Below are 20,422 nucleotides of genomic sequence, written 5' to 3'. Positions count from 1 at the left end.
TACTGTCGACCACTCGTTGCGCAGACCGCTGAACTGGTGCTAGCGACGAACACCTCCAGGCTCCGGAGTCGTAGTATGTCCTTGGTCTCTCCTGAGCATCCCTTCAGCAACTCATTACTTTCAAGAACCGAAGCCGACGACAACAGCGTCTCCCTCTCCGACGAAAGCGAAGCGACTTTGAGCACGCTTCTCGGGGCCTTCGCCAACGCCGAACACCACTCTATGGACAGAGGTGCAACCGAATACTCGCAGTCAGGTTTGCCAACACCATATCCAAACGCGTTCATCGACGCCCAGTCTGAAGAAACTCCCGCAGATCACGCGTCTGCTGCGCAATTCACTCCTCAACAGGAAGTGCGAGCGAACAACTATTCGACTTCAGCAACCCCCACCTCTGAGTACGGTGTTTATCCAGCCTCGGCGCGTTCAGGTTCTTTCCCAGAACACATACAACGCCAGTACCATCCAGCCAGCAACCACAGCGGTAGCAGCGGAGGTATGGCTCAATCAACAAGTCCGTCACTGCCTTTGCAAGATGGGCGCCCAAACCATCACACCACACAAATCAAGTCTGACCAGGATGTTCCTATAGATCCATCAATCGCCGCCTCGAGCCCAACTTATCCTGCGCACGGCGGACAATACTCTCCCTACCCACCTCAACAGGACATGCAACACGGCTATCCTTCGCACCCCGGTGGCGCCATGTACACTCAACCGCGACCCGACTGGGCAGGCTACGGCGGACATCCTCAACATCCAATGCAGGGTGGATATGCGGTTACGGGAGCGCAAACGCCAACGTCTGCGGCTCCGGCTGGCGCGCGTCCTGGTCAAGTAAGCACTTCTCAAGATCGAGTTCCGCCCCTTGTAATCGGCCACTGGGTTGCTCCTGGATCTTCAGACGCGTCTCCCGGCGTGTCAAAGTCTGGACATGCGATACCCGTAAGCCTTTGATACGCCGGATCTGACACTGGGAAGTCTCAACGTCTCCTCCTGTTGCGTGCCAGTGCAGGACTTCTCGAGGACCGCTAATTGTTAACAGCATCAATTATCACAGGTTTACTCCTTCGTCCCCATTCCTGGCGCCCAGCAACACAAGCGTCCCCGCCGACGATATGAAGAAATCGAGCGCATGTACAAGTGCGGATGGAACGGTTGTGAGAAGGCTTATGGCACCCTGAACCATCTCAACGCCCACGTCACCATGCAATCGCACGGCCAAAAGCGAACTCCTGAAGGTATGCGCTCGCATTCACTCTTTTCCTTTCCGCTTTTCCATTGCCATCTACCATTGCGCATGACGCTTGTTGCATGGCACGAGTAGTTTCCACGTTGCCGGCCCCTCGCAGAGCTGCTGGGCGGGGTTGAATGTTGTCTGTTGTTTCTCAGGTGGCGCTTGCGAAGTCCCTGGTTACGTTTGGCGAGCGCGGGATGATTTTCGTTGGCGTCAAAGCTAGTTCAGGCGTGGACTGGGGATAACCTCACTCACTCGGAGCTAGCATGGGTCTACCGAACCTTCGGGATTTTCTTGTGTAACGTGAGAGCGCGCTAACGCATTTCTTATTATAGAGTTCAAGGAAATTCGCAAGGAGTGGAAGGCGCGCAAGAAGGAGGAGGAAAACCAGCGAAAGGCCGATGAAGAGCGTGCCCGGGCTGCTGCTGCTCCCACCGACGGTCCAGGCTCTGCCGACAATGGCCCTGCCCCTGGCTACCAGCAGGGAGGCCGCTCAGTCCAGCTCCCTCCCATCGGTTACCAACCCGGCGCTCAAGTCCCTGGCCAGTACCAAGCTCCAGCCGGTGGCGTTCAACAACTGCAGGAGTACGGCAACAACCACATTTCGTACTCTGGCTACCCAGCATCGCCTTACGGCGCTCCCAACCAGATGTATAGCCAACGTCATTACACCCTCAGCTCCTTCCCCTTACAGAACGATGCTGACATTATGAGTAGATAACGGTGGCCCTGCACCGAAGTATGAGCATTAGACTTAGCACCCTTCCTCGTTGATTGGCATATTGAGCATCGTCAAAAGCACTATCAACACTGGGCCCGACGCGGTAGAGGTTACTCTTCTCCCTTAATGACTGGCTCAGCCTCGCGCACTTGTATCATATGGGTTGCTGATTGCATTTGATTCGGTGTCTTTGACGTGGATTTTCTCGGTTCCTTAGACGACGTCCCTTCGATCGGGTTCGGCAACGAAAATGATTTGCATGGCTTGATGAAACTTTCCGCATTCTCTCCTTTGGTCAATTGGGGGGGTGGTTGGTTGCATTACGTGGCTTTTCAGGGGCGTCGTCCGGGCTTTTCCAACCTTGTCCTCATCATGATTGATGAGTTGGCGTGGCGTGGTTAGGGGATGCATTGCATTTACTTTGGGGCTGTTAGGCTTCTCAAAACCCCTCCATTCAGCATCGAAATTGGGCCACCGAGTTTTCTTTCATGTCATTGTGTGTGTTCTCGGCATTATGGTATTTCCTTTCTCTTGCCAATTTGATCTGGCTGCATACACGGGGTCCAAATATTGCTCATTGGGGGAGTGGATTGATTGCAAAGACTTGCCTAGCGTTCTTTGCCTACAAGGCCCGTGTACCAGAGAGAATAATCAAAACACCTGAAATTAATTATTTCGCATCGTGGAAGTGGGTTGTGTATGTGCGTGTTGGAGTTCCGAGAAACCCGTTTGTCAAGCCACGGCTCTCTAGCGGCTGCTATGAATCTCCTTGGTCTCTACGAGTATTACAAACTAGATCGTTCCACTTCGATTAAATTGCTTTAATAGTTTACTCGTTCTCGAGGAACGAGTAATCGGGCAGCCATTCGGATGTGCAAGCGAGTCATTCGAACTTTCGACGCCGGTGTCTTAAGCCATCACTATTCGAGACTTCCTTGAACTAGCTGGTCCGGAGCTGGCGGGGCCCCTTAATACTTTTATCGCGGCCTAAGAAACAAACCAGTGCGGCCCGTCCCAGCATAGCCTTGTCGTTACCTCCCAAGTAGGGGCCGGATTTTGAGCTAAAAGCCAGACGTTAGCCTCGACGTTAGAACGGTGACTCTCTAAAGGGATAAAAGGAGAAGGGCCGATATATGGGTTATCGGGACTTATACTGCGGTTTAGGGGTTCAGTACGTTTGGGAAGAGCTTCTGAATCCTTTGTCCCTCGTGTTCAGCAGGTTGCAGAGTAATGACGCTATCTTTTACTCGAAGTTAGCTTGCTTATCTTATTTAGGTTTCCCGGCTATTGGAGTATACAGTTCGTCGTAGGGTATATGAACAACTCAGGGAAGCGTTAGGATTTGGTAAAGGCTTTTAGCCGAGAATGGAAGCAGATCTTTCATGTAAAGACATAACGTGGTGTAAGCAATTTCATGCCGAAAGTGTCGGTGTAGTCCCTCAGATTCCATTCATCTTGAGTTTAATGTAAACCCCTCGTCCCGACCACGCCGCCATTCATTCATGAAGCATAACCCCCAGATCTTCAATCTCCCGCAACTGGAATCCAATCCTCATCCAACCCTTGCTGCCCCGGTAAGGTCTCTCTGGTTCTTACTCTGTATCAATCCCCCCTTCACCCAGATCGAGTCAGCTCGGCATTTGTCTTTTTTATTTAAAAAAAGGAAAAGGGGGAAAGGGGGGCGGGAGGAAGGGAACTCGCTTCTGGTCATCTGTTCTCACCAAATTACAGACATGATCTGTTAACTCGAGAACCCTTCACTGAACTTTAGGCCCATTTCAAGTCAACGAAACAAGAAGGTTTGAAGATCTCAATGCATTTTATTCAGCGACAATTACTTCTGTCTGCCATATCCATAAAACACACATCTATAAGTTCTTCTCCATGCTGTTGTATCCTGGTTTCCTTCTTTACTTGCCCATTCCCCCATGTTTTTCCCTGTCCACGCGAAGAAACACCATAATACTCCACAGACGCACGCAAGCGTATTAAGTACTCTCCTCTCCCGAGTCGAGCAAACAACAAGAACAACATAGAAAAGACACCACAAGAACCAAACCAATGGCGAACAGAGAGCTGTCTCTTTCTGTCGTCCCAGCCCATGCACACACTGTGATGTAATATGAACCCATTCAATCATCGTAACATACCTAATACTCGTAACGAATCATATCCGTATTCCGGACCCAGTCATCCATACAATCCATCTGCTTTGCAGCAAGAGTCGGCAAATCGAAGAACACCGGAAAACAGCCAAACCCCGTAAACATGAATTTAAGAAGTCTCGCAGACCAGAGAAACCATTAATAGAAAAAAGTCACTTTTGATAGCCGTCCCACCCCATCCAAGACCGACCAACGCGCCTGCCATGATTTGATGATTTTTCGTTCAAGTGTTGAGTCGAGGAAAGTTTTGAACCCAAATTCAAACGCCATTGATGATCACTTCGGGGCAGGGCTTTTCATTGTGCCCCGTGTGTTTGCCTGAGATCGGGCCGTCAGTTGGGTCTTCGATGGTGCTGACATTTGTACTTGGTAGACTGCTGCTCTGCGGACTGTTTTGCCCGTTGGTGAGCATTGGAGTCGGGGCATTCGAGTTGATCTCAATGGGCATTGTTTGAGAGATGGGCGTGCCCAGGGAAGAGGGTGTGATGTAAGGTTGTGGGCCAGTGAAGATTAGCTTCTCGATGGCGGCGATTTGCTTGCCGTAGTTGTATTTCTTGAGTTGGAGGAGCTGCGGCTTCATATCCTCGACAAAAGCGTCACGCTCAGCACCCTTTAATTGTGCAAGGAGTTTTTCTTCAAAATGATTAGACTCTGTAGACAGATGGACTGTGGATAACATACGAATAACATAATTGCCATATTGGTCCTTCATCATTAGCTGCAGAGGACTTGTGCCATCACTGTGAATTGCCGTCAATTGGGCCACGATAGCTTTTCTCTGTTCGTCAGTGCCGAATTGGATACTCTTCTCCACCACATTCGATGCAAATTTGTGCTTTGACAAGGTCAGAAGCTGGCCTGTGATGATCTTGATGATCTTGGCCCGATCTTCTGGCTTTCCGTGCTGGATGACATGCTGCGTGACATAGTTGCCATATTGATCTGTGATAAGCATCGACGCACATTGGTGTAGCTCCTCTAACACCGCCACTTGATCATGGGGCTTGCAATATTCCAAGATTCTTTGAATGACCCGACATCCGTAAGGATGCGTGGCGAGAATGTTGACTTGGCCTTTGAAAGCCTCGATGACGAACTGAATGTGTTCGGTTGGCACACGCTCGATAGCTTTCTGCACGACGTGATTGCCGTTCTGGTCCTTGACACACTTCAAAACATCAACCTGGAGCTCTTCGACTAATTCCGCTTGCTGATCAGCGAGGACATGCTCTAGAGCCTGATGGTACTTGTTAGCGATAGAAATGGTACTGGTAGATGGACGGCTGACCTTTTGAACAACCCTACATCCGTACATCTGCATTGACAGCTCCATAACATGGTTCTTCATCTGTTCAGCCAGTACTCGTTTCTGGACTTGATTTCCATGTTCGAACAACTTTTGAATGACGTAGTTGCCGAAAACATCAGTCATCAACTGCAGGGCGTTGGGTTGAATCTCGCGGAACAATTGCTCTTTCTCGTCACTATTGGCGGTTTCCAGCTTCTGCTGGATGAAGCGTGATCCGTGTTGGTCCCCACTAAACTCAACCACATGATTGTAGATGTCCTGTACGGTGAGTCAGTGAACGAGAGACCGATGGCTCGCATCCAACTTACTTTCAGCTCATAACGCTTGTTTGACTTTGAGTTTGAGCGGAACTCTTCTAGAAGTACGCTTCGAACACCGACACCAACATCCTGATCCTTCGCTGGTCGAGTGGGAATAATTTGAGTTGGAGGATAAGGGGGCATTGGCATTGGGTAGCCGTATGGAACATTGGCCGGTCTGTAATTCTGGTGGGCAGGGTAATCGTAGGCATGTGCAGGATATTGGCCGTGGAATTGGGTGCCATACATATATGCCTGGGCTTGCTGCGCATAATGTATATTTTGCAATCTCCTGTCCAATTCAGAAGGCCCTTGTGGGACTCGTGGACCTCTTGAGCTTGGCCTATATATTTGGTCGGATCCAGAGGGGGGGGTCCCAGCAGCGGGATAGTACTTGGGGCTGTTAATGCCTCGGCGGTAGTCACTACCTGCTGGTGAGACAGTGCCTCTCTCAGTGAATCGAGGAGCAGGCTTGTTGAAGTATACTTGGTCGGCAAAGGGTTGATTGGAATAAGGCTCAAAGTTGTTGAGGACCTTAGAACCATCCCCCCACATTCCAGAAGCGCTTCCTGAAGGATAGCTTTGCTGGGAAAAGCTGGGATGATTTGGAGAGTATGACGTGCTGGGGATATTGTTAAGATGAGACACGCCGGACTGCTCAGCCTCACGCCCAAGGCTGAATGCTCCGAACTTTTCGCTTAACTCGGCTTCTGGGTCATACCTCGAGCCATTTCCTTGCGAGGGGAACGAAGTTGAGGGCCCGGAGAATGAAGGGCGTTGGGAGTGGATCGAGCTGTTTGGCGTGTGGTGACCAAGAGAGCCGAAAGGCTGATTACCATTACCAAACGATACACTCCCCCCATTGAGACCACCAGAGTCTGATGCTCTCGAGGGTGGCATACTGCCATCTCTTGACGCAGTGCTACCGATGGGCAGATACCTCGATGAGACGTCCAAATCAAAATTCTCTGCATTCGAAACGTACTGGCTCGAATTCTCCTTGTCGTCGTTGTACACAAATGATGGTTTCCGCACAAACTTAAAGCTACCGGAGGATGGATCCAGATTGCTCTTCGGTTGGGACCTGCTGAAGCTTGAGCTCTGGTTCATACCCGGTCGTGACTGCTGATACTGGTTTTGGATCTCCAGAAGCGTTTGTGGTGTGGTCGTAGGGATGCTATTTCGTGTATGAGAAGGAGAAGTGCTTCCACTGTGCGACTGCAGCGTAGGAGACGTCGTGTCGGGAGGATTCCACGGCCCGTTTGTGCGTGCAATCCACGGGTCAGCCTCGGAAGATGCAGCTAGAGCACCTGAGCCGCTGGGGCCGTCGAGGAAATCATCTTTGCCTGACGCTGTTTTGATGTTAGTGGTAGTGGGAGCCTCCCAAGCCAAGCTAGACCTACGACGCGAACGTGAAGCATCTCTCTTCACATTGGGAAATCCGCTACCAATTGTGTTCGGGCCCCATATGCCGGTCGAGGCTTGCCATGAACCCCCATTGCCAAACGTCTGACCAAGAGTTGAAGACTGAGAGGAGTCACTATTGTGCCTCCCGGAGGCAGCACCAAACTCTGGGAACCGGGTGGACCGCCCCTGGGAGAAGGAGTCAGCAAGATGCGCAGAACAGGAGCTAGAACTGTTCAAACATACAGCACCGGCCATGGCAGCCGCTGGCCTGTTGGTGGTCGCAGACGACATGGAGAGGTATGCGCAGAACTAGGAGCGTATGTGAAGGCTGCGAGGCCGAGGATGGAAGTATTTGGAAAGAGCCCGTATGTTCGGCGGACGGTTGTTGCGACCAAAGAATAATCTTTCTGGTGGTTTATTTGACAGGAGGGAGATCTATGTGACTGTGTGGTGGTTTTCAGACGTCAGCAAGGATGTGCGAGCGGTAAGGCTGATCTGAGCTGAAAGCTCACGCACCAGGGCAGGTCGTCGCAGTATGTAACGGATGGACTATGGGTATGGTGAAAGCTCATTTACAAGGAAGGCGGGGTCGAAGAAGAGGTAGAGGGAGTGGTTCAAGAGAAGTCGAGCATCGAGGGCGGGCGAGGAGGAGGTAGTTGAAGGCTCCAGGTAGGGCAAGGAGTATGTCGCGCGACCAGCCCTTCGTTTGTACCCCAAGTCGGCGCGTTTCTGGAGAGAGGCAGGCACCCGCACACCGCGCGCAGAGCCAGACAGACCACCGAAGGATTTGGCGGTAATTTGCGTGCCCTTTGTGCGTTGTCTCTGTTCAGTCTGTCCTGTCTTGGTGCTGGTTCGAGTCGTTCTACCACATCCGGGGAGGCTTTAGGAGGGGCGAAGTAAGGGTGCGAGAGCCAGGAACGCAGTTGCGGGTCGAAGCTCGATCGGGGAGCGTAGAATTCCCCAGAGAGGGAGAGGGAGAGGGGAGGGGGGGTTGTTGGTTCCACAAGCACGCTCGCTCGCTCGCTCGCTGGGTGGCTGTTCACTTTGGCAGGAAGGGAGCCGGGCGAGGGCGAGGGCGAGGGAGTGGTGAGGGTGAGGAGGGTGAGGGTGAGGGTGTCGACGTTCGTGAGTATGAAGGGGGTGGTGTGTGGGGATTGTGGGAAGGGAGAGACTTCAAGGAAAGCGAAGGCTGTGGCTTGAAAGCTTGAAATATTTCGTAGTGTGTTTTCTGACCTCTCTCTCTCTCACACACACTCTCTGTGCCTGTCTGTCTGGTCTGTCTGGTCTGTGTGCCTGGGTCTCTCTGGAGTCTCCCCTTTTTAGTCTGGCGTGGTTTGGGCTGGGTTGGTATGGGTCTGGTGGTGGTCTGGTCTGGTCTGCCTGGCGGCGATGCGAAGCAGGGGTCCAGCCAACTGAAATGCCCCTGGACGAGGGTTGATTGGGCGACGATCTTACATCAGGAAGCACTCAGGGGATGCGCGACCTCGTGCAGTTACAGGACCCTACAGTACAGTCCAGTACAGTACAGTGCGGTGCAGTACAGCGCAGTACTAGTAGACTCTCCGGTATGCTATGCTATGCTTTGCTATGCTATTCTATGCTATGCTATGCCAGGCCAGGCCAGGCCGTGCCGTGCCGTGCTATGCTAGCTTTGGCTGGCCTGCTGCTCCGCCCTTTTTCATCTCTCCTCCCTCTCGTCACTTACCCTCCCTACTTACCTCCGTAGGGCGACTTCGCGGACGCAGCAGTAACAGGGGCAGCCATTATTGTTCAGGCCCGGGGAAGGGTTGAGGCTCGCGTACCACTGAGCCACTCCGCTGCTAACCCGAAGTCCCAGTCCTCCCCGTCCAAGCCCAAGCCCAAGCCCAAGCCCAAGCCCAAGCTGCCGCATTCAACTAACGGTAACTAAAATACTTTAACCCGCCTGTCAAAGAGACTCCGGAAGCAAAGCGAAGCACAGACCAAAACCAAACCTTGAGATGCCCCTGAAGCCTCAGCCTTATTCCAAAAACCAGATAGATGCTCCAGAATGCCCCCCTTTGCCCCCTTTGCCCCCTTCACCTCCCTTCTTCCCCCACCCACCACCCTCTTCTCCTCTCATCGCCGTCGTGAGCGAGCCCGAGCCCAACCATGACGTCGCATTATCTATCTGTCTATCTATCTAGCTCTCTCTCTCCCTCCCCCTCTCTCTCCCCCCCTATTTGTTTATGCCATTGAGTCACCTGCCATCCCTTCCTTCCTTCTGGAATGCGATGCAATTATAATAGTGTAATAGTGTCCCTTCGACCTGGAATTCAATCGACCAGTTAATTCCGATAACCTGCGGTGCACGCTCAACTCAACCTTCGCTCGCTCGGTGTCCCTCCTCATCCTTAATTGCGCGCAAGTTGCAGTCAGTCGCACATCCCATCGAGCAAGCTCGAAACAGACCCATTCTGCTGCCCTGCCCTGCCCTGCCCTGAATGACCCTTTGGCTCCTCTCGTCTGCCCGAACACCAGGAACTGTTTCATCTAGGGAACACGTCCCAGAGACGCCATCGTCGTAGACATCTTCTGCGCAGGATCGCCCAGTGCTATCAGAATGAAATGCAGCTCGGACCTCGATGGACTGACTGACTGACTGATTGACTGCCTGTATGGTCAACGTCCCTTCCCTGCGCTCTCCAAAAGCACCTGGCCACCGCCTGCAAAGAAGCAAATCACATGGTTACAAAGCCTTCATCTCGGATCAGATCTCGCTATGATCGATGTTTTTGACCTTCTCCAACCAGATTCTGTGGAAAGGGAGATCAGCAGTTATCGACCAACCCATACACGCTACTGCTGCTCCAGGCCATGTCCGCGGAAGCCAGCATTTCGCATGACAGCACTCTTAACGACGTATAGTGGCAGTCTTCTCCTGACAACCACTCATCTTCACAATGATTGAGGCTTTTCTCTGGTGGCGTCAGTGGTGAGCTTTTCCGCCAATGCTGTTTCCCTGTCCAGCCTGCAATTCCGCCCGACTCTTTGGGAGTCTCTCGGTGACAGTCGTCACATGTGGTTTAACGAGGGATAAGCTCGTGAAGATAAGTATCAGACAAGAGAATCAATTGGACGACTGGGTAGTCCCTCGCCTTCCTGCATATCTCGACACCGAGGCTCTCGATCACGCCCCACGAGACATCCCTCTTCCATATGGATCTGGTACTCCCAAGCTTCACACCTTGTTCCACACCGCGCCTCTTGCACGGACAAAATCACGGCTGCTGTGTTGAACAATACCACATCTCATCGGATCGATGCTTTTATATCCTGCACAACCGTTGACAGCGCGCTTGAGCCGCGAGAAAGCCAAAGACTATCTACGGCAATCAGGCCACCCCTGCCTAGCAGCACTGTTGGTGACGAAAGCCATAGGGGCTTCAACAAAATCTGACAACTGACAGCAAACCTGTCCCAACCAGGCATTACATTGCAGTGCAGGTGGGTCTTCTCCGAACACGCTTCTCCCTTCACCGCTGTTTGTCTTACAAAAGCGCTGATCAATGAAGACGTCGTTATGAGGCGAGAGAATCCAGATATCTTGAGGTGTTGCCTAGTGAGGTTACACATGTGCTTCGTGCTCCGGTTGATCCATCTGCGATATGTATGTAAGTAAGGCAACCATGTGATTTTGAAATGATTGGAACCCCCTCCCCCCTCCGAAATGCTCCTAGAATGTCAGGAGAGGCGGAGATAAACTAAAGGTTAACCTCGAGATACTTCATCTACGGGAAGCCTAGTCTCTTGTAAAGCCTTCTCATTGTCACAGTGCTCGAGACTTAAAGCACTTGCTTTTATCTCCGCGAGAAGTCGTGAATAAGACGTTTCTTTTGATGAAAAGTTCTGTCCCGTAATTCATGTCACTCGAGATCTGTCACATTTCGGAAAGTGCAAAGGAGAGGCTTGCAGACCTCGATGCTGGCGCTGATTGGATAGAGAACGTTGGAGAACGTTGCGGGGAACAAGGAATAGGGTGATCACATCACACAAGATCAGAAGGGCCGCCTTCTAGAACATGGAGACTCCCAGTCAAGGCTTTTCCGCCACTGTTCAAGAGAGCAGTAAAAAGAAATGAGGCGTGAGACCGCAAAAAGGCCTCTTTAGGTCCGTCAATTGGCTGTAGTGCGACAGGCAGAACTTCAACACCCAATTTCTATAGTGCCCCAATCGCCAATGTTCATGGATGGTTGTCGTCCCTATCGCTCGGAAAGGCGGCAGCATCACGGCATCAAGATAGATTTCGTCAGAAAGAAGCATCTGAAGCAGATCCCAAGCTTCGAAGGTGCGCCACATCAATGCGTTTGTGTTCCAAAGAGCCCCAGGTTCGCGACACGGTGAGCAGCCTCAAATTCATGCGGAGAAAGGTTTCTTCGGACGAACGCCCTGAGCGGAGCCGCAGCAGAATCTATTTCCAGTGCTGAGGTGCAAAAAACAATGTTTGGACGGTTTTGATGTTCTGCGGAGTTTGGGCGTTTTGCGGGGCCTGAGAAACTCTGAGCACCAATGTCCCCAACCTCCCCCATCCATCCATTCATCCTCCTTCCAGCTGCGAGTGATTCCGGGATTCGAGAGGAGTGAGGAGTGAGGAGTGAGGAGTGAAGAATGAAGTGAGGCTCACAGGGAACCCACCCACAGCAAAGAGTGCAGCGCAAACCCACCAATCACCATCTCCGGCTGGTGGTCTGTGCTGACGAGTAACTAAGCCAAGCATGGTTGGCGCCATTAGCGTTGGCAGCCAAGAAAAGCACAGCCGCCCCACCGCACAGTCGATGATTGGCCAGGAATTGAAATGAAGACAACGTTGGCCAGCGTTTACGTAGACGGGTGTGCGCACTGCGCTGAGCCCCTGGGTGCTTGACCCCGACCCGTCGAACCTTGACCTCGTCGCCGTCCTCCTTCACACCTTCGTCGTCCTTGCTTCATCTTCACGAGAGCCAGCCTTCACTCTTTCTCCTTCCTTCCTTCCTTCGGGACCCACGCTCATTTCAGGTATCGGCTTCACTCCTTCAAGCCCGATCCCGTCCATTCTTTCGGAAATTTCCCCCGACTCCCGCGCTGAATCTGTTGCCGCTCGCTGCCGCTGTCGCTCTGTCTTCCTTGCGTGAGTGCATTCTCCAATCTGGCCGGTGCTGCGATAAATCGATATCGCTTTCTCGATTCAATGTGCGAGTGTGTATACAATAGCTAATAATTCTTCTGCAGTGATAGCCTCGGTACTCGTCTGGGTCCAATAGAGTCCTGCCCACCGATCACTCTCCTGTGATCCATGAGCTGCGAGCATTTCCGGACTCTCCTCGTACTACATACAACAGCACTTTGCACACTGAGTATGAGCTCCCTATCCAGTATCATGGCAAGAGGCAGCGCCGCACTCCGTACTCGCGAGGAATCATCCACCGCCATGTCAACGACCGTGATTGACCTCCTCATTGCCCTCATGGTCCTGATCTTCGTTTCTCTTCTCCTGGTCGGAGCTCTTTACACCGTGCGCAAGATTCGCAGAAACAGAGCCATATCCAGACAACAACTTCCTATGCACAGCGATAGCAAGCCCATCTCGAACCACCGCCGTCTGACAATCACTGCAAGCCCCTATGGACACGGCTCGAGCATCTACGTCTACGACGAGAAGTCCTCTATTCTCAGCAGCCCATCCTCTCCACCACTCTCCCCGGACAGCGTCCCTGAGATCCGGATCACTTTCCCCGATGAGCAGGACGAGTCTGGACGACGAAAAAGCGGCCGGGTGGTGGTTGTCCGTGTTGGCGAGACAGGCGTCGGCCTGGAGCCATTGAAAGATGAGCAATTACCGGCATATGAAAAGGAAAGCGGGGCCCGATTCCACTCAATCGATATCGAGCGCATTGGTGGCTTAAAGGAGAAATCCCAATGGTCATAGGTATTCCGACGACTCTGCTGACAGCCCTCTCTCCAGATCAGCATTGCACATACTTTCCCGACACGTTGTACATGACTTTACTTCCGGCTTTTCAATCAGTTTTTTTCTTCGCTGTTTGTACAGTACGCTTCAGAATCTGGCACTGCATCGCACATCATCAGCATCTTCTTTGAGTGCCTCAAACAGACACGTTGGCTTGTTTCTGAGGATTGTTGGACTTCATTTTGGCGGAAGATGCGTCGAAATATCACAGGCTATCGCAAGGTAGCGTTGGGGGGGGGGAACGATGAAACGTATTTGCCGTTCAGTACATGATACCTTAAGAAAACGAGCAACCGACAGCCGTCTAATAGCTGCACATTTGTCCCGTCAGCTCCAAAGATGGATGTCGACGTTCCCTTCTACACTGTTGTACTTAATGTATGCTACGTAATTTTAAGTCTCTCGAATATGAAGATGTGATTGTATTTATATTGACGTGAAGATCAGAAGTAAGCCGTGGAGCGGTGATGGCAGATGCGAGGGAATGATTGACGAGTAGGGTTTGTGTAGGCAAATGAATTAAAAGGCAAAGTACGAGACCGGAAGACTGTTCGTTGGAATTGAAGAAATGGACTGATAAAGATGCGCACAAGGATTCTCGAGGTGTCTCGAATTTATCATCTATCATAACTAGGTAACTAGCTACACGGCAAGTCTATCGAATCGTATGTCGCAGCGAAAGCACCCACCACCCATCAAGGAGTTGGCCGTGAAGACCGACTGCAAAGCATAGTGAGTTGCGGAGATCAAGGAAAACCAGCTGAGAGCAATCTATAGTGCGAGCAGCAGACTGTTGTGAGAGACAGTTGCCATCCTTATGTCTATTACCGTGTCCACAGAAGCAAGCAATTTTTGGACCAGTAGGAAAAACAGATTACAAAAGGGCATGAAAAATGGAAAGAGCGAGCAAATCAAGGCAATCTACCCCCTCTCCCAACCTCAGAGACCACCAACGCCTGAACGACCTGTATGAAATGCAATTTCGTCAACACCGGGGACGACGGTATTCGAATGTTGTTCGTGGATCCATGTTCGGTTCTGAGAGAGCAATGTCGGTCGCTCGACTGTGAACGAGAACCCCTACCAGCGCCTGTTCCCTCCAAGAGGAGCAGAGTTGGAAGAGGTGAATCCCCCTATTTACCAACGACCTTGTTAGTTCCATCAGCGATGGAACAGGGGGTAAAAGGGAGCAAGAGACTTACCACCTCCACGGCCACCTCCACGACCCCCACGATATCCACCTCCGCCATATCTGCCGCCTCCACCGCCTCCACCGCCGTATCGAGTCATCTCGGCAAGTCGGGGATCAATCTGTTGCTTTGCCTCGGTAAGAACAGCAACTAGATCACGAGCCTGCTTTTGATCTGCAAACGTATCAGCAAGGCTCAGAGGAAAAGAAAGAGATGGAAACTCACTGTCAGTTGTGAAAAAGGTAATAGCAGTACCCTTTGCACCAGCACGACCAGTACGACCAATGCGATGAATATAATCCTCCGAGTTATTCGGGTAATCATAATTCAACACGTGGGTAATGTTGCGAACATCTTCATTGACGGGTTAGCAAGAACAAGAAAAAGTGTATAGCAACGTTCCAGGGCGGCTAGTGAAGGAGCTGCATTTGAATGCATCCAATACTCTCTCGGCGTTTGACATTATCTGTCCATTGCGGGTGCATTGCCAGGGCAGGTGAACAACACATCCAGGTCCTCTAGTTTGGGAGTCTTGGAGACAGCTTGACAAGTCAAGAGATGCCAATTCCACATCTCGTACCTAAAGAAGTACTTTTTGAGTTTGGAATTACAAGTGCAGCATGAGTTATGCTTCACCGAAGATCCAAGACACCCTATGAAAGAGAACCAAAAGACACGAAAGAGCCCAGGCAAATTAACGCAATCAGGGGAACGCGTGAGCGTCGAGAGTAAAGCACTACTGTGTAGGCGGCTGGCCGTTGCTGTGCAGGGGAAGGGGGTTTCAATCATACCAATACCACGGGAAGCCACATCAGTGGCAACCATGATGGGACTCTTTCCAGTCTTGAACTCGTTCAAGACCCAATCACGCTCATTCTGTTGCTTATCACCGTGAATCGCTGGGAGAGGTGTTAGCTTGATACTTCTGTATAAAGGGAGCGTCTTACACAGCGCGGGCCACCCGTCTTGTCTGAGGAAGCGTGTGATATCGTCAGCAACACGTTTGGTTCCCGTGAAGATCAGAATCTTGTTGTCCTTATCCTCCATGATCTTCTCAAGGTGTTTAGTCATCTTGTCTCGCTTCTCAAACTCGGATACAACTTCAACAATTTGTGTGATTCTGTGGTTAGCAGAGAGTTCCATGGATCCTATGTTGACCTGAATGAAATCATTCAGGTAATCGGATGCAAGAGCACGGACTTCCTTTGGCCATGTAGCAGACCACATGCAAGTTTGTCGGTCGGGGCGAATCTGACCAAGAATCTTACGAATTTGTGGTTCGAAACCCATGTCCAACATACGATCAGCCTCGTCAAGAACGAGGTAGGTTACTCGGCGGAGGTTGGTCTTCCCAGACTCCAGCATATCGATGAGACGGCCCGGGGTGGCAATGCAAACTTCTACACCCTTTGCGAGGTCACGGATTTGTCCACCCTTGGGAACGCCTCCATAAACACAGGTGTTGCGAATGCGAGAAGACTTGCCGAATTTGGTGATTTCTTGTTGAATCTGAACGGCCAACTCACGAGTAGGAGCCAAGACCAGGACAATGGGGCCATCTCCTGGTGCAAGAAGCGGTTGGGCGTTGATATGAACGATGGCTGGGAGACAGTATGTCAAAGTCTTTCCGGAACCAGTCTCAGCAATACCAACAACATCACGTCCAGAGAGAGCCATGGGCCAACCTTGAGACTGGATTGCGGTGGGTGCAGGGAAGCCTTGAGCCTTGACTTCACTCATAACATATGCAGGGAAGCCAGCCTCGTCAAAGGTTTCGACTGGTCGCGGGACATCTCGTCCTTGGACTGAAATGCCATGTTGGTTTCTAAATTTGATGACGTCGGCCTCGGATCTGGAAGAAACCAGAGGATCCTCCTTGTAGAAAGACTTCTCGAACTTTGGAAGGTTGTTGAGATCTGGATGGTTGTCAGTTTCTATCATGCGCGATAAGGGCTTTTCGGTGACTTACCCCAATGCTGCTGCTTCAAACCGGCACCAAGGTTGGACATACGATCTCCACCTTGACCTCCGCTGCCGTATCCATTTCCTCCTCCGTAACTGCCTCCAGAGAATCCATTGACATTCCCGCCACCGCCTTCTCCGTAACCTTGTCCACCGGCGTATCCACTGTGTCCATAATTAGTATGAAATCTTAAGAAGGTGAAAAGAGATGGGATGTTGCCGCCTTCCGTGGTAAAGTGTTTGGATCCCTCAAAAGTGAGCGGTCCAAATCGACTTTGCTACAGGAGGCGGCGGACTGCGCCAAACTTTACAACAATATCTAGACCATAGGTTGTCATACCCGTTGGAATAGCCACTGGAGTATTTGCCACGGCTTTGAGAATCGCGACCGAAATCGTACCCGTTGGATCCTCCACGAGATCCTCCGTATCCACCGTAAGACATCGCAGTGGTTGAAGGCGAACGCTGCGCGTTGAAAAAGTGAGTAACGAGAGGATGAGGTTCGGAAATTGAAAGAGACACCGAATGCTTGCCGAAGTAGCTTCTCGTGTTGATGGGAAGGAGCTGGAATGGCGAGGGTTTGATGGTTGTTGTTGAAGAAATGAAAAGTTTCGCCAACTTCAGAAGAAATGGGCAGCCGCTTCCGATTTTTTTCCTTAGCGCATATGATCACGTGTAGAAGGCGCAAGCACGGCCATAATTTCGCGGCGAGTGCAACGGGCAAGGCAAGGCTGAACCGAACATTTGGCGGATTGTTGACAAACAGAAGCTCCAAATCTCAACTCCTCCAGTCCCTTTAACACTGCATCCATCCAGCCCCAAAGACATGGCTTCAGATATGGGGACTCTTGTACAGCTCCTCGAAGCCACACTAGATCATCGGCAGCATAAGCAAGGTAAGTTTTTCGAGGTTGAAGCTCCTTGTCGAGCTTCTGGCTGACTTTACCAGCGGAGATCGCGCTCAAGACCGAAGAGAAGAAACCTGAATTCTCGCTTCTCCTGCTCAACATTGTCGCCTCGGGGTCTCTGCCGCTGAACACACGACTTTCGGGGGCGTTGTGCTTCAAGAATTTTATCAAATTCAACTGGGTAGTAAGTAGTTGGGCGCCCATTCTCGCAGCTGAATACTCAGAAGAATTTTTTCAGGACGAGGAAGGAACGTACAAACTCGCCGAAAATGAGGTTATGACAATCAAGAAGGAGCTCATAGGGCTTATGATCTCAGTACCTCCCAGTATCCAAGCACAACTAGGAGAAACGATCAGCGTGATCGCAGACTCTGATTTTTGGACTCGATGGGATACATTGGTTGATGTGAGCTTGCCCTCTGTATGTTGTCATGTGCGGAGAATGTCTCTAACTTTACTAGGACCTGGTTTCCAGGCTGACCCTTGATAATGCGAAAGTCAACATTGGGGTGTTAGAAGTGGCGCACTCAATCTTCAAACGATGGAGACCCCTTTTCGCATCCGACGACTTATACACAGAGATCAATCATGTTCTTTCGAAATTTGGAGAGCCATATGTTCAGTTGCTTGCGGTAAGCTTGTCTCCGTCCATTGGCACTCAGAAGCTAAAGCTTTCCCTCCACAGAGCACCGATCGCCAGATTGAGGCAAACAAGAACAACAGGGAAGCTTTGATACAACACGTTGAAGTCATGAATCTGTTGGTCAAGCTCTTCTACGATCTTTCCTCCCAGGATCTTCCACCAATCTTTGAAGACAACCTGGGAGATGTGACCGCATTGTTGCATAAATATCTCACCTACGAAAATCCGCTCCTAGCAACCGATGATGATTCAGAGTCTGGACCACTGGAATTTGTCAAGGCTGGAATTTGTGAGGTTATGACCTTGTACATGCACAAATATGAGGATGCCTTTGGAGACCTGTGCAAACCTTTCATTACGAGCGCATGGAGCCTGTTAACAACCATTGGCCCGGAGACGAAATTCGACATACTCGTAAGCAAGGCGTTGCATTTCTTGACTGCTGTGGCAAGTCTCGATCGACATGCGCAAAATTTCAATAACGAGGAAATCTTAGGCCAGGTAGTGGAGAAGGTCATTCTGCCAAACGTCAGTCTGCGGGGATCGGATATTGAACAATTTGAGGATGAGCCTATCGAATACATTCGGCGGGACCTTGAAGGATCTGATGCCGACACCCGACGGAGAGCAGCTACGGATTTCTTACGAAAATTACTCGAGAAGTTTGAGCGCCTCGTTACGGATGTTGTTGGACGATATATCACGCACTACCTTGCAGCCTTCACGAGAGATCCAGCGAGCGAGTGGAAGTCGAAGGACACCGCTATGTACCTTTTCTCGGCAATTGCAGCAAAAGGAGTTATCACTGCTACCCACGGTGTCAAGACAACTAATTCCTTGGTGGACGTGGTTGATTTCTTTCAGAACAACATTGCGAACGATCTTATTGCTGACACAGGTGTGGAGCCAATATTGAAAGTGGATGCTATCAAGTTTCTCTATACCTTCCGAAGTCAGTTGACGAAGGCTCAGTGGAGTGCTGCGTTTTCCCCCCTTGTCAAGAACTTGGCGTCTTCCAATTATGTTGTCTACACATATGCTTCGATCGCCGTGGAACGAGTACTCTTCCTCACAAATGATTCGGGAGAACACATTTTTGGAAAGGATGAAGTCACTCCATTCGCCAAGGATCTCCTTGAGCTTTTATTCCAGCTCATAGAGAAGGATCCCGCACCAGAGAAGATCCAGGAAAATGAGTTCTTGATGCGCTGCGTTATGCGGGTTCTGATCGTCATCAAGGACAGCGTACTATCGATCACAGATATTGTTCTCCAGCACTTGATTAGCATCACCGACATTATCGGGCGAAACCCAAGTAACCCGCGCTTCTACTATTACCATTTCGAGTCGTTGGGTGCCTTGGTCCGCTACGCGGCTTCATCGCAACCCGAAAAGCTGGAGAACGATCTATATCCTCCGTTCGCGGGAATCCTTCAAAACGATGTCCAAGGTAGGCCTGGGTGTGCCTAATCTCTTTGAAAGCTCTGACCAAACGCTAGAATTCATGCCTTACGTATTCCAATTATTCGCTGCACTTCTTGAAGCTCGTCCGCATGGCCCGCTCTCCGAATTCTACAAAGCATTGGTTGCTCCAGTACTTATGCCATCCTTATGGGAATCGAGAGGCAACGTACCTGCACTTGCTCGATTGCTTTCGTCCATCATACCAAGAAGTGCAGCAGATATCGTGGCTAACAATCAAGTCGAGCCAATCCTTGGAATATTTCAGAAGCTCATGTCGGGGAAGGCAAGGACCGAGCTCTATGGATTCGATGTTCTGGAAGCTGTAGTCACGTCCTGTGAAGTGTAAGTCACGTCATAAAATATCGCTTTAACTGATGGTGCTAAATTATACCTAGGTCGGCCATCCAACAATATTTCCCGACAATTCTGACCATAATTTTCACGCGACTGAACAACAATGCGCCAGAGAAATTTAAGCACAGATTCATTCGCTTCTACCATCTTGTAGCATCGCGGGATCAGTTAGGCCTCGGCGCTGACTTTTTCATTCAAAATTCCGATACCGTTCAGGACGGTGTTTACGTGCCAATATACTTGACAATCATCCTGCCTTCAACACAACAGCTAGCTCGACCTCTCGAACGCAAACTAGCTGTTGTCTCGCTTACCAAGACCTTAGCAGATTCACAAGCTTTCGCCGTCAAGTACGTAAAGGGCTGGGGCAAGACTTGTGAGGCGTTGTTGAAGCTGCTGGAAAACCCTCCGATGCCAGTTACTGCTGATGATGTCGTCATGGATGTTGACGTCGATGATCTTAGCTTTGGAGTTGGCTTCACGGCTTTAAATACCTGTAAGAAGATTCCCAGGGACGAGTGGCCAGAAGTTACGGATGTGAAGTTATGGGTCGGATCGTATCTCAAGGCTGCAGATGCGAGGCAGGCGGGAGCGATCGCTGAATACGTCAATGAGCGACTTTCGCCAGAGGCGAAAGTCGTCCTGGTATCCTATATGCGATGAAAATGGATGATGCTACGACAGGTGATCCGGGTAGAGAATCCAAGGGGAAGAGGCTAATGACGAAAACGGTCTCAAAGGTATCAGCCTGAGAGGCAAGTTTCGGGTTTAATCCATGAGCGAGTGATAGCGAAACCA

General features: G+C 50.8%; 4 protein-coding genes across 4 annotated transcripts; 2 read left to right on the top strand and 2 right to left on the bottom strand.

The window, feature by feature from the left end:
* Positions 1-75: 75 nt before the first annotated feature.
* On the top strand, positions 76-1,958 carry K444DRAFT_549099 (uncharacterized protein; the record flags this gene model as incomplete). Its single annotated transcript, XM_024876425.1, has 3 exons — positions 76-858; positions 1,046-1,241; positions 1,573-1,958. The coding sequence occupies 3 exons, from the start codon at positions 76-78 to the stop codon at positions 1,956-1,958; spliced, it is 1,365 nt and encodes a 454-aa protein (XP_024726079.1).
* Positions 1,959-4,240: 2,282 nt separating this feature from the next.
* Positions 4,241-7,429, bottom strand: K444DRAFT_712744 (ARM repeat-containing protein; the record flags this gene model as incomplete). Its single annotated transcript, XM_024888284.1, has 5 exons — positions 4,241-4,756; positions 4,805-5,360; positions 5,412-5,690; positions 5,741-7,324; positions 7,382-7,429. 5 exons carry the CDS (start codon positions 7,427-7,429, stop codon positions 4,383-4,385), a joined length of 2,841 nt encoding a protein of 946 aa, XP_024726078.1. The 3' UTR covers positions 4,241-4,382.
* Positions 7,430-14,145: 6,716 nt separating this feature from the next.
* On the bottom strand, positions 14,146-16,699 carry K444DRAFT_577439 (putative ATP-dependent RNA helicase dbp2; the record flags this gene model as incomplete). The annotated part of the gene is made up of 7 exons (XM_024877574.1): positions 14,146-14,251; positions 14,306-14,467; positions 14,519-14,647; positions 14,905-15,192; positions 15,241-16,209; positions 16,263-16,420; positions 16,581-16,699. 7 exons carry the CDS (start codon positions 16,697-16,699, stop codon positions 14,241-14,243), a joined length of 1,836 nt encoding a protein of 611 aa, XP_024726077.1. The 3' UTR covers positions 14,146-14,240.
* Positions 16,700-17,081: 382 nt separating this feature from the next.
* K444DRAFT_549582 (Cse1-domain-containing protein) lies at positions 17,082-20,287 on the top strand (the record flags this gene model as incomplete). Its single annotated transcript, XM_024876471.1, has 7 exons — positions 17,082-17,151; positions 17,205-17,347; positions 17,402-17,569; positions 17,625-17,795; positions 17,849-19,256; positions 19,306-19,612; positions 19,666-20,287. The coding sequence occupies 7 exons, from the start codon at positions 17,082-17,084 to the stop codon at positions 20,285-20,287; spliced, it is 2,889 nt and encodes a 962-aa protein (XP_024726076.1).
* Positions 20,288-20,422: the final 135 nt, after the last annotated feature.

This window comes from Hyaloscypha bicolor (assembly GCF_002865645.1).
Source record: "Hyaloscypha bicolor E unplaced genomic scaffold K444scaffold_191, whole genome shotgun sequence".
Classification (NCBI taxonomy): Eukaryota; Fungi; Ascomycota; class Leotiomycetes; order Helotiales; family Hyaloscyphaceae; genus Hyaloscypha; species Hyaloscypha bicolor.
The sequence above is the reverse complement of the archived record's forward strand: the minus strand, read 5'-3'. Positions and strand labels throughout refer to the sequence as shown.